The 14026-nt window shown below is 40.1% G+C and overlaps 1 protein-coding gene across 1 annotated transcript in view; it reads right to left on the reverse strand.

Annotated features, from left to right (window-relative positions):
• The window catches only part of CRB1 (crumbs family member 1, photoreceptor morphogenesis associated), a gene marked incomplete at its 5' end in the record, with an annotated part of 44172 nt that overhangs the window by 10966 nt on the left and 19180 nt on the right, over window positions 1–14026 (reverse strand). Inside the window, one exon of the mRNA XM_010133541.1 lies at window positions 2297–3250. Coding sequence (XP_010131843.1) covers window positions 2297–3250 — 954 coding nt within the window. The remainder of the gene's footprint in view (window positions 1–2296; window positions 3251–14026) is intronic.

Here is a 14026-nt window from a genome sequence, read left to right on the forward strand (position 1 = left end):
CAGGAATAAATCCCTTACTTGTTCCTAATCAGACTATTTCACAAATAAATTAAATTTGAAATATTTTAATTCTGTGAATAAGATTGTCTATATATCTACCTCTGCTTGTTAAAAAGCTGGTATGTGGAGATAATTATTTGTTGAAGTGGGTGTTTTGAGGCATTAAATCTCTTTAAGTTATATCTCCTCTGTAGAGTGGTACTAGAGACTGAGACACTTTTTCATGAAGGTAAAAGGAAAATTTCTGCTGGAATGGGGATTACATGTTTGCAGAATTAGAAGGGAGCATTAATCTTCAAAAAGGAATTTCATGTTTAGAATTACTTTGTTACGTTTCTCTCTATTTATAAACATACATATAGATCATCGATCCGATCTGTTTGATGAGATGGCTAGCATCACCTCGGTCAATAATAACCTCCTGGGTCACCACATCTGGACGTTGATCAAAATGAGTCAACATCTGTTTGTTATTTTGTATATGTAGAGAAAATATTGCCTCTTGTCAATTAAATACTTGGCAGCAACTTTTCTTCAAAGAGACACCAGCATTTCTTATGTTATCCTTCACTGCAAGTCTCCTTCACTCTGCCTTATAGGAAAGCTGCTACAGTCTTTTAAATACGGCATATACCTCAAACGTATGTATCGAAATGGCACGGTGCCACGATTTGCAAGGAATACTGTGGTCAGCAGGGAAAGAAAAACCCCCCCAAAACGTGCTTTCTAATCATTCTCAACAGTTCTAATGCCAGTATAAGCCTCTCCTGGTCCTGACTGGTTTTAATTTTGCTTCATATAAGGAGGAAAACATATTTACCAGATGTTGTCCTATAGTCCAAAGTTGCTTTCCAAATCTTTGGATAAATTACAGCTAGACTTCAAAGAAGCCTGTTACGATTACCTCTCAGACTTTGTCATTTTGCAATAAAACCATAAAGAAAAACTATTGAAAAGTATTGATAACTATTAAGTATAGCATACGAAATGAGATTGTTTCAAACATTTTGAAGTGTATTTCAAGCTACAGCTTTCTGCGGCAATGCATTCAATAAACCCCTGGGGCCAGTCGTTCAACTGATGTAAATCAGCGTAGCTTCACTGGCGGCAGCGCAGCCATGCCAGTTTAGACCAGTTTAAGATCTGTCCATTCCAATCTGACCATGGCTCTGCTGTTGCACTTCATTTTTTCCAGTCCACTTGGCAAATATATACAGATAAATATATGTAGGTATGTATTTCTTCTAAACTTTGCTATGATTGACCATGTGTTCGTAAGGGGGCAGAGAGAGAGGCAGGGCCAAGGGCACTCTGAGGAAGGCTCTGTCCCTGTGCAATTAAACAAAACCGCTTGATTAAAGCTCCTAGAACTTTTGCTGAGGAAGCATTGCAGGGTCCACCCCAAAATGTCCCTGAGTGGTGCTGCTTTTACAGCTCCAGAGGGTTTCACACACCAGATGCAGCATAGCAGGGAGCTGGGCAGAGACCTGCTGTTGTCCTTCCACTTTGCCTCAGCCTGCGCTTGGAAAGATCATTTGCAGCAGGGAAAGTACTACAGGCATCTGCCACTTTTATATTGCCGCTCGTCACCGCCAAAGAGGCTGTCTGCTCTTTGGTTTGCTGAAACATGGACATGTTTCCCTCTGGTCACCCAGCAGCTCTCTGGTAACAGCTGCCTTTGTCAGCGATTGTCTAGGGCTGCCCTGGGAGAGATGAATGGGCCCTGTTTCCAGCATCTGAAGCCCTGCCTTCTCCTTGGGCTAATCAGATTAAGTTAATAGTATAATCTCATTCCTTTTAAAAATTGGAATCTGTCTTTTTTTTTTTTTTTAACTTGCAGTACTTTCGCTTGCCTGTGACTGCCTTAAAAGAGTTTCTTTATGGAAGCCTAGAGGGCTTGAGGATACAATTTTCAAAGAATGCTTTTAAAGTAAGACTTAAACCCCAAGTGACTTGGTTGCTTTCTAAATTTTACAGAGGGTGCATAACCTCCAGTGAACTACAGTTTTCCAGAGTTTATGGTGTGCTAAGAGGACTAAGATTTTAAAACTGGATGAGTGGAATCCACCAGCTTAGCCTTGACTTTTTTCTGTCAGGCTGCAAAGCAGCCTTCCTGGGAAAGTAACTAGAAAATAACAAAGGCGTGCTACTGCTAACCGCTTGTGCTTTATTACCAGTGGACAGTAAGCTCCAGAGATCCTGAGGGTCGTGCTGTTTCATAACCAGGTAAGAAGGACAGTTTATGATCACGTTTTCAGCAAACACTAAAACACAAATGCCAATAGCATTCCCTTACCTGTTGCACAGCTTGGCCCCGCGTACGGCCGGTAGCAATCGCAGCGGTAGCTCAGCCACAGGTTGGTACAGCGTCCCCTGTTCTGACAAGGGTGCGTTTCACACCAGTCCCTTTTAGCACATCCTGTCCTGACATTTAAAGATGATTCAGGTGATACATTCTCCGGAGTAATAACATTCAAGTCTATCGCAATGTCCTGAAGACAGCCTACAAACGAAGGTGCAGAATGCATATTATAGATGTTAAGCAGAGAGTTGCCACTAGTGTTCCCCGCTGGTAAGGCGCCCAAAAATGTGCTCTGAAATGCAAGCCTCACATGCTCGTTATCTACCATAGCAGACGTTTTATTGAGACACGATTCTACACAAGAGCTGTCGAGCAAATTAAGGGTAACAGCTCTTGCCAAGGTTACCTCCACTGAATGCCACTCTCCATCACTGACATTATGTGAAATATGCAAAAGCGCCTGTGGCTGGTTATTGACTTGCACGGATAAGTGTAAGTAGCCATTCAGTAACTCCAGCTTTGCAAATGTGTTTTTCTCCCCTCGGTGAAACAGCAAAGCTGTAGGTTGCACAGTTTGAAACCTCAGGTTTATATTATAGAAAAATTCCTTTTTAGGGGTCAGGGGTCTCTTCAACAGAAGGAAACCGTTTCCTTGAAAAGAAAAGGTGGTTGCAGTTTCACAGTGTATTCCAGTATACCCTGGTGAACATATGCAGCTGAATCCGTGTTGGCCATTTTTTAAGTGTGGGATACATATTCCATTGTTTTGGCATTGCTGATCAGTACAGCCATGGAGAACTTCTGTACAGTTCCAGCCACCGTAATAAATCCCTTCTTTGTCTGCAGATGGGCAATGACAAGTGTAATTCCCAGGAAAATTCTCACAGGTTCCACCATTTTGGCAAGGGTTCGTGTGACATTCATTGATGTCTTCATCACAGTGAGTACCTGAAGAATAAACAGAGTTAGACATTCTGGATTTGATAACTGGTGCCCAAAATGACATTTTTAATAATATGTGGTTTATTATATTATCTTTAATGAGAGAGGAATCTCTTGATAAATAGATGATTGATTCACAAGTCTAAAATACATTAACTATAAAAATACCAGTCACGTGCCATGGTTTCCTACACAGAGTACTATGACAATTAGTGACAATCATACTCTGGAGAAAAGAACCAATTGATTTGACAGTTTTAAGATAGATCATCATCTCATCATCATGGCTTGGCTTCACAGACGAAGATTTGGGAAGGGCTTTCCCCACACTCACTGCAGGCGCGCTGATGGCTGAAAAGGCCAATGCGGGATAGGCAGGTCCGGTTGCAAAGAGCACAGCAGAAGGTCTTCACCTTTTCACCTTCCATTTCATCCCTCGCCTGTCGCTACAGGGCTTTGCAAACATGAGTGCACCCTTTGGGCCTGTGTGGTGGGTTTTTTAGGTGAGGCGCAGCCTGCGCGGAACTGGCTCCACCCTTTACACCTGAGGTTCATCTGCCAGGGCCTGGCGAGCTTGGATGGTGACAGCGAAGTCCTCGGGTCGTAGGTTTGGTTAGAGTGTCCTTCTCTTAGATGGAGCCTTACAGGGCTAAACGAGCTCCATCTGCCCGGGTTTGGGGTCAGAGTTGTCCTTCTCCTAGGATGGTGCCCGAAGGCTAGTGAGCCCATCCTGCCCGTGGACACACTGTGTCTGACCCTTCAGCCGAGACCTGTCTGGCCTGGGAGACCCCACCGGAGGCACCTGCCACCACCAGCACAGCTCTGGGGAAAGAGCTTTAAGATGGATAACATGAAGACATTGAGATAAACATCACCTCCAAAAGATGTCATTAAGTAATTGTTTCCCACCTATTTTGTGGTAGAAATCTACATTGATTTCAGAGGAACTGAATTATTTACCACATATAAAAGGCCAAGAATTGTTGCTTAATTCATATTCATAATACAGTATGTTGATGAGCTGGACTATAGTCTGTGGTTTTTTCCTTCTCTTTCACATTCATTGAATCAGTAGAAGAATTGCAGAAGAATTGTATTCCTGGTCCCATACGAAACATCTTGGAACAACAATCTCTGAGTGAGAACCACAGGACTTATAAATACTACATGATATAGCGGGACAGACTGACAACTAGTTGAACATCCCTGGAAAATGTATGTAGCGAGCTGCCTATCTGCAGAGTGACATTCCCAGAGTGAGCAGGGAGCTGCACAGTGTGACAGTAAGAAATCCGAAGAAGAGCTTAAGCCTTCATCCTACCGGTAGTCTGGGCAAGATGCAGTGAGATGCATGGCACCCACAGTGAGTGGGCAGTTGCCACATTTCAGTTATTCACAAATGAGCAATGGATCTCAGTTCTTCCAAAAACAAGGCAGCGGTGACTTCTGGTCTGTCAGCCATGGTCTTGTGCTGCGAGGAGAGTTCGCTAGGGATGTGAGGATCTGAGGGAAGCTGTTGGAGGTGTTTAAACCAGCAGAATATTCCTCGTTCCGTGTATCTACAGCGGAACTGTCTTTACCTCTCCTATATACAAAATATAAAGGAAGAAAAGGTGAAAGGAATGTTTTCTCAAATGCCTCAGATCTTGGTGATGAGAGCACTTCCGTAGAAGACAGACAACAGAGACTCCTATTTTCTGCTCTTCATATAATGTTTGGCGTCTGCTATATTGGGTAAAAGGAGAGCTTCTCATCCAACTTCATTGTAATTTGATAGATGTGACCTAAACACGTCTACTGGATCAGACTTCACAATGAAAAACAAATCTGCTCCTCTTGTACAACTAATCTGTTTATCCCTCTGCACTGTTGTTCATCTGTAAAGTGGTAGATATAGTAACTTCTCTCTTGAGCAATCAAGAGACCAAAATGTATGCAGTGGATCAGGGTAAATCTGTTTCTTATCTCCCTTGGAAGGAGTCAAAATATCCAAATACTTTTTTGAAAACTCATTGCTAAGTGTAAGTTATATGTCCACTTCCCATCATAATTTTTCTAGAGAAAAATACTTCGCAGTTAGGTTTCAAACTAGTATCACCAGCACAAAAACTAGTTAATAGGTATAGTTATGCCTGTTCCCACAGCAAAACTTGTGCCTGCAAGTTAGATAATGAGGTACGCTGAGACTCCCAGGGCTGCAGCTAGGTACCAAGCACCACACTTAGCTTTACATGCAAATTCCCATTGAGTTTTATTTTTGCAGAAAAAATTGCAGCTGTATTTTTCATGGGAAACGACAAAGCAGGATTCAGCCACAAGAAATTGCTCCAAATAGCAGTAGATAAATGTAGTTACTGAGGGTAATTCATTGCCTGTCCACTTTATTCAATCACAGTTGTAACTAGACCCATCTCGGAGAGCGGTAAGTTACAGGACAGCCAGAAGGAAACTGAGAATTGGTTGGGATTTGTTTGAAAGGTTAGCCAGAGTGAAGTGTTCATAGCATGCCTATAAAAGGCTCTTTCCACAGTGATTCTCCTGATTTATCGGTCTTCAATTTTAGCACATATTTTCCCCTCGAAGCTTCAGATTATCAAACACAGCTAGTGCCGTCTCCCTGGTCTGTCAGTGGGGTTTTATAGCTGCAGTCTCTCTCTGTTTTCCAGCCAGATTCATATTTATTCCAATGTGAGATATCAATGTATAACTTAATGTGTAGTGGCATCTGGCAGAAGTGGGACTCATTGGGACTGACTTTCTCGAAGTGAAATGCACTTCCCAAACTGTTACTGACTGGGGGGCAGAACGATGTCTGCTTTACCCAGTTTGTGACAATTTCTGCTTAGCAACTTGTTCTGCTTTTGCTGTTCTGGTATATGAAAAGTGAAGTTACCATGAGCTGTTTCCTGTTTTGGTCAACGCTGTAGTGCAACTCCTGCCTGATACCGCTCCCTTCCCCGCTTTGACATCAAGAACAACGTGTCCACAGGTCTGTATACAACTCAGTCTTAATGTGATGACTTAATGTAGGAATGCAGGTCTCTCTGCATTTTTGTGTCAGAGATAAAAATTAGTGCTGCCTAGAAGCCGTGGGATCAGGGATGTACTAAGCCTTGCCAGAGAGCTTCAGAGTGGTCAGAGCACGCTTACGGATTTATAGACTGGGAGCTCCTAGAAAACCTCTCCTAGAAAAAAACAGCGCAGTGAATGGCAAGATCCTGAGTTGCTGTGTTTCCAGTAAAGCGTGATGACTAGGTGTGTATTAGTTTATTAGCCCATGGCACCTGCGGGGCATCGCCTTTGCCTGGTATTCTGTGGCCTGAGCCACACCTTGCGGTAGTGCCTTTTCTCTGGAAAGGATGAAACAGATGCATAGACTGAACCCCGCTTTACAATCGTGTTTGGTGTCTGTGCTGTTCTCTACTTCATCAAATGAGACATAAAGTGAATGAAATGATTTCACGAGAATGCTAAACTTCTTTGAAAATCATGTATGTTTCTACCTTTAAATTTAGACAACACACTTGGTAACAAAAGCATCAATGTCTAACAAATAAAACTAATTTTGTGAGGAGGTACACGTATTACTGTTAGTGTATTCCTTGCCTATGGAAAATGAGTAACATCAGTTATTAACTGCAAAGTGATTATCACAGATCCACTTAAACACGTGTAACTTCATAAGCGATGCAGTGTCTGCATACAAAGTTTATTTTTAAAGTAATGGTGTTAACAATAGGTTGCAAAAATTATTTTGCGGGCTTGTGTGTATATAAGTATATGCACTTACATCTATAAGCCTGCTATTTCATAATAAGATTAGCACAAACATAAATAAAGGTCACACCAAAAGACTATTAATAAGCCTCTTTTTCATATCCAGAATAAACAGGTAACTAAATCAGCAGTTCTTACAAGCAGTGTTGACGGTGCTTGTGATCTGCCAATTGCTCTACGAGCAAAGACCACCGTCACTCCAGATAAAAGCACTCTAGATAAAAGGATTAGTCAATATTTATAGAACTGCATAAGCAGTTCAAATAGCTCAGGTCAGAGAAGTTTAGCATGTAAGAAAACATTCTCCAAAGATGTATCTAAGATGTATTCTCAAAAGCAAGTGCAAGGGGAACTATTATTTGCTTTTCAGCGGATACGCACACGCGTTAGCTCAGCTAAACCTGTGTTTTTAAAGTCAAAATTAAGGTAGAATCGTTCAGCATTTTCTCTTCTAAATACATTACACACTTACCTAAAATTTCAGATAACGTGAACATTTTTATCGTATTTTTATAGATAATGATTACTTTTTCCTCCTGTGAATTTTAGTCAAAGCAGAGGGGGAGCAGGTCTTTTGACTCAGTTTTATAAGACCACTCACATCTGTCTCCTTTCTTCATTTACGCATTATCACTATAGGGTAGCTATTTTCTACCTGTCAACCTCTTAATTAAACTATCTGTTTCAAATTTATTTATGCAATTATTCAAGCATAATTCTCCTGAATGCCACTAATTTTGATTGTAATTAAACAATTATAAAAGTATTATCCATTTTGATGCACACCTTTGCTTAGAAAGCTGCTCACAGCCCTCTGCCTCTCCAGTTCCTCGACACTACATAAATATTAAACAAAGCAGTCTGGATAGATACTACACACGCAATACATTCTGGGTGCATATATGATTTCACAAAAAGAAAATATTTACCTGTAAACAGTGTCATTAAAATTATGTAAACCTGTATCCTAGTTGCAACCATCTTTTTTCTGAAGAAAAGATCGTTTTCTGAAGGAAAAAGATTGTTTAGCACTTAGAGCAGTCCACAAAGTCAGTTTCTGTAAAACTGAAAACAGCTCTCAGTACAAAGGCTCCCTTCCGGGATTAGCTTGCTCCTTTCTGTACCTGCTGATGTAGCCTGATGGTGTATTTGGCCCAAGCCAGATCAACAAGGCTTAAAGTAAGACCCATTAAACTGCTTACGCAATACATATGTATTCCACTTAAATTCTTTTCCAGCGTGTTTCGTCTAGTGTGCTCAAACTAAACTTTGATTATGTTTCACAGGAAGGCATATTTTTCAGATCTGTTCAAAATTATTTGTTGGTTTTTGTTCTTTTACAAGGTGGTGGTTTTTAAGACTGTGTTTTCTTTCGTTTTCAAGCAGTTTGTCCAGATCAACTCTTTCACAATCACTGTCATTCAGAAAAACTTTACATCTCCATAAGCAGATAGAAAAGACCTAAAATTGTCTCTCGTTTCTTTGTTTTATGAAGTATTTATGTTCCATTGGCTCTCATGGTACTATTTACTGGAAATTTATGTCTGTAGATTTTTGAGTGTTCTAAAGACAGGAAAAAAATAATTTCCTAGAACATTTTCTTTCTTCAGTTCTTGAACGAGACATTTTGATTTGGACATAATTTAATGAGAGAAAAGTAGTTCAGGAGATTGAACTACTTATTTCTGTGATAATTTAAGAAGCAGACTTTTTTTTTTCTCTTTGCATTATACTTTATTTACATAGTGAATTGCTTAAAATATTGCTTGAGTGATATCTCTGTGTAATTAGTTAAACAATTATAAAGCAAAAGATTCTTACCCTGGGTTGTTACTTATACCATCCAACCAGCACATGGCAAAAGGTGGGTTCAGATCTTTGTTTTGGCATTTTCCCATTCTAAAACGTCAAAAATGGATCCTAAGCATCTCTCGGCCTCTCCGCAAGAAAACTTGATTTTTGGCAAACATGTTTTTCAATTTCCTTTTCTCCCTCAACTAATTTATTTATTAATTAGAAAATTCCTGATCTTGTGTCAAATTTGTTTCTAGGTTCACTAAAAGACTCGTACACAGCACACAATTTTGGATTAATCTAATTTACAGTTTGCAATTGCTTTTATGGTGGTACTCGAAAACTGCTTCTCCTTCCAGTCTCTGATACAGGCATTGAGCAATTTTTCCAATAATAATTTCAAATACCGTGGGGTAAGAGTGTCATCCAGATTCTTTGAAAGGTAAGGAAGCTTTAAACAAACGAAAGTTCATGTTGGTAAGCTCGTATGCATGTACTTTAGTAGTAGTGCTTATCAGATGTCTTATGCTATAACTTGAAGCCTAATATGCATTTTGTTTTGAAAATAACAAGCAAGCACTGGAGGTTCTCTGTAATTGTCGGTCCTTCTGCAATACGACTCTGAGGTAAGATAACAAACACACACACTGTCAACAAGACGTTGGCATCGGCATGCTCTCTTACAGCTGAGTGAAAACACCGTGCTGATGACACTCTGAGACAGAGGAACTGCATACTGGGATGTTTAGCAAACTGCCCGCAGCCATGGCAGAACCACTAGTGGTTGTTTGGAAAAAAAACCTGTCAGGAACAAGTGGGTTACAGAAGGTGGTAGTTACTCTAATTACTGTAAGGGTTTGATAGTGTCGTCTTTAATAACATTTTTATGTACAAACCAAGGAGAAAAATCTACATGAAACCACCCTAAAATGAGTATAAAACCCTACATAATCCTGCCCAGAAAGTAATTGTCAGAGGTTCCCTGTCAAACTGGGAGGCCTCGTTGAGTATGACTTGGGATTGTTTGCTCTGGTTGGTGTTTTCACAGAAGATGTGGATGATGGTATAGGAAGTTTGCTTATTAGGTTGTCTGATAAAGCAGGGTTAAATGAACCTTTTGAGTGTGTTAAAAACAAAATTACCTTTATAGGTGAGCATAAAAAATTGAAGAAAAGGTCTTAAAAATATTGCATCCAATTCTGGAAGGATTCATTCAGTTTCTATAGTATCAGGCCAGAAAAACCAGCAACCAGGTGGAACAATAGTTCCAGTTTACAAAGCCTTGGTCATACCTTAGCGGGACTACTGAGTCCAGTTGTAGCTCTGCACTGCAAGGAAGATTTGGGTCAACTGGGAAGAACTCAGAGGAAAGCAATGAGAATAAACATGGGTCTAGAAAACAGGGCTTCTGAGGAGAGACTAAAAACGTAGGGCTGTTCAGCTGAAAGACAAGCAGAGGAAATGGGACACAGTAGCAGTCTTTCAGTACAAAAAGAGAGCAGACTGTTCCCTGAGACCACAGTAAACAAACGAACCAGTCGTGGGTTTGACCTGTGCCAAGGAAGATCCAAATCGCACTGTAGGAAGATATTTCTGTTATACTAAGGCGGCAAAGCCTTGGCATAAGATATCTGCTGGGAAACATAAGGTAGATTTTGGATCCTTAAAAGTAGGTTAGAGACAAAGGCGCAGTACGACACGAGTCAGCTGATCTTGTCTTAGATACATAGATAGCCCAAGTGATTCCTGCATATTTGTCCCTTTCAGTTCTATTTTTTCAATGTTTCTGTGACTTCCTTGAATAAAATAATCCCCAGCAACTGAGCTGTAGATGTGCAAACTATACATACACGTCCGTGTATCTATACACACAGACTTTAAACTGTAGCATACCCTATATGGAATACGAAGACAAAGAGTTTACAATAATGCTTCCTCCACCTGTATTCTACAGTTTTGGATATGCCTGTTACAAAACACTACCTCAGGCAGCAATGACTTTTTTCAAGGGACTCATTAATCCCAAGGCCAGTGGAAAGATCTGGCAAAGCGTATATTCTTCAGGGCTCCAGGTTTTAGCAGACAATCACGAAAATTTTAACTTTGCCACATCTGTGCTGATAATTGCAAAGAGATAATTACTCTTTGCTGGAAGGAGGAAATGCACGTTCATGAGTGAGTAAGCACAAGGAAATAAATTGATCATCTCTACGCCATTGTAATCAAAACTCGTACTTCTGGGCATAAATCAGTTGCCATAGAGGTCAAGAAGCTTTTACTCTTAGGTGCATCAGTGTAGAGCAAGGGTGGGGTATTTCAATAGATTTCTTTTTCCTCTATTTTTCTTCAGTAAAGAACTGGCTTATATTGGATATTGAACGCAGTGTGACCAGTGATCTGATCTAGTATGGCAATTTTAGTTGCTGTCTTAGCAAGAAAAGCTCACATAAAATGAAAGACAGAATACAGGGCAGAGCTGGAGCATGTGGAAAACTGGATGCTCTCAGATAGTAGGATAATCAGCATTTGCTAACACTGGGATAATTTGCACATGATACCTTTCATACAGAACTCAAATTTTGTACTTGCAAGACCTTGCTAGTTATTCCTTCATTGCAGACAAATTCAGTGTTCTGCTATTTTTCCTCTTGCCATTTGAAATGCACGTATAATTAATACTGGCTAGGAAAAAATATAGCATTATAGAATTAGAGTTGAGTGACTTGGCTGACTTATTAAATATGTCACTCTTGCTGAGGGATATGGAATTCATAACGTGTTACATTCAGAATGGTATGCTGTAACTCAATCTTTTTAAATGCTGCTGGCCTGAAGCTTCATAGACTAATTTGAATTTTCAGTAAAAATAGATTTTTTAATAGTAAAAACCACCAATCCCTTAATCTCTTCAATCATTAAACATTTTCTGAGAGCGGAAATGTTTTTTCACTTGTTTCACATGTTTTGTCACACCTAAAATAGGTTTCATTGGGGAAAAAAAATCACATACATGCTGTAGGTGATTAGTTGTTTAGTGAGATCTGGTGTGTTTATTTTATTTTATAAATATTGGAAACAGCCGACTGAGTTAAGCTTTGGCTTCAGCTTCCGGGTAGATCAGCCAGCCTTTTTCATGATCCCGCTCTGCAGACCACGCGTGCGTCTTAGGCAAAGTCGTGTCAGCAGCGCAGCCAGAGGTCAGACACACACAGCCTGTGAATGGCAAGGGGCGGGCCATGTCCTAGAAGGGCAGCAAGGCAAAACTGTTGCTTGTAGCCTACACCCTCGTCCCATATTTCGATTAACACAGCCAGCCATGTGGATCCAATTGCAGGATTAGGGTCAGAATTTGGAGTAAAGAAAAACTTGGTGAAGAAATATGTCCCTGCATGGCACTCATTTTCCTTTCATTTCCCTGCTTCTAGAGTCACCTTTATATGTAGGTAAAAGAGACGGCTGCTGTTGCATTTGACTAATAGAGGTAAGAAAGAAAATCAAACAGTGGCAGCCCCGTCTTCCCAGGCAGCTTCCTTTTTGAGAGGTTTTCTGGGTACATGAACATTTCTGTAGCTATTGCCACGTTGTTGATACAAGCTAAGAAGGGTCGATGAGAGAAGGGAGAACACAATTACAGGGTGTGACAGGTTAGAGTGGAGAAAGGTGGCTTATGAAGGACACCATTAAGAAAAAGCAGAAAATAGCAGATACAATTTTGGAGATAAAACAGAAGAAAAAAGAGATAAAAATGTGAATGGGAAAAAGGAAATGGAAACACAGGGATCAGTGGTACCCCCAAAGATACTTGTGTTGGTATTTGAGAGAGCATTCTTGTTAGACACATGGGCCTTTACGGTAATAAGAGGAGTTCGTGTGTCTATGTATGGCTATTAATGTACACAGAAAATGTGAGGGATGCTGAGAAAGACCTTATCTCTGATTCGCAGTCTACACATAGGTGTGATCTACAATTGAGCGTGGAGAAAGGAGACCACAGGAACAATGTCAAAGACCAAAGACTGAAGAAAAATTTAGAGAAAAACAGTCATAATTTTTTTGTAATTCAACAAAGATACTCGTGTGCGCTGGAACAGATAAGTCAATTCACAAAACATGGAGAATTAAGGTAGAATCATTAAAAAATTTAGATTGAAAGGGACCTTCAAAGGTTATCATCTGATCCAATGCTTCACCAAAGGGTCAGGACATCATCCAGAGAAGAAATTGAAATAGTTGGTTTCAGTTAATTTGATTAGTGTATACCTGGTTATGGACCACGTATTTGGAAATCAAAGAAAGATATTTGGTGTTCTGCTTCCAGTATGGTTTTGATGTGTTTTTTAAGTTGTGAAAAAGAGTAGATGTAATTCAGGAATTTTTCATGTTTAACTTTTAGAAAACTGTGGTAAGACTGTCAAATCCAAAGCATTAATGATCTGATTTGCATTTTTTGTAGATTTATGAGCTTATACATACAGATGATGTGTGTGCATTTGCACAGAAGTATATCCAGAGGGATCTTAAAACAACCAATACCTTTGATTTGTTTAATTAGATCATACAAGGTCATGTTTCATTGACTTGAAAATCTGTTTGGTGCATATGATTCACTTTGGAAGTGGAAAACAAATTAATTTTCAGTCCTACAAACACTTAAGGGCTTTAAAAGAGTGTGTGCTGTGGATGAGGACATGCATTGAGAAATGTATGCTGTGTCTAGTCTCCCCTAAAAGGGATTTTCTACCTTGTCCCTTGTTGGCTGCTTCCTATTTGCTTTAACTAAGGTAGGCAACGCAGCCGCTGTGCTGTCTAGTGTGGAGCAGCTTCTGCCCTGGAAACAGTGCTTGGAAAAACCTCAGTCATTTGCAAGATTTTCTCATTTTGTAAAAACCAATGTGACCCTCTGCAACATACAAAAGTGGCTGTATTTACATAACTTCATTGTCAGTCCCAGTTGAAACAATCTGGAAAAGCCAGTAGGCCAGAAAATCATAGTTTTAATAGGGCCTATAGAACTGAACTGAAGTGGGGACCTGAGAATAGAAAACTATAAAATACGAGTGTGTGAACATACATAACGTGTTTATGCTGTGTGTAGTCTGAGCGGTGCATAGCGTAGCTGTATAAATAGCGTGAATATGATCTGTGTCTGTGCTGCGCATATTACAATTCCCTATTCCTACAGTATATCTTTGTCTGTTCTTCAAGTTGTAG

This window comes from Buceros rhinoceros, unplaced genomic scaffold, assembly GCF_000710305.1.
Source record: "Buceros rhinoceros silvestris isolate BGI_N320 unplaced genomic scaffold, ASM71030v1 scaffold36793, whole genome shotgun sequence".
In the NCBI taxonomy this organism is placed as follows: Eukaryota; Metazoa; Chordata; class Aves; order Bucerotiformes; family Bucerotidae; genus Buceros; species Buceros rhinoceros.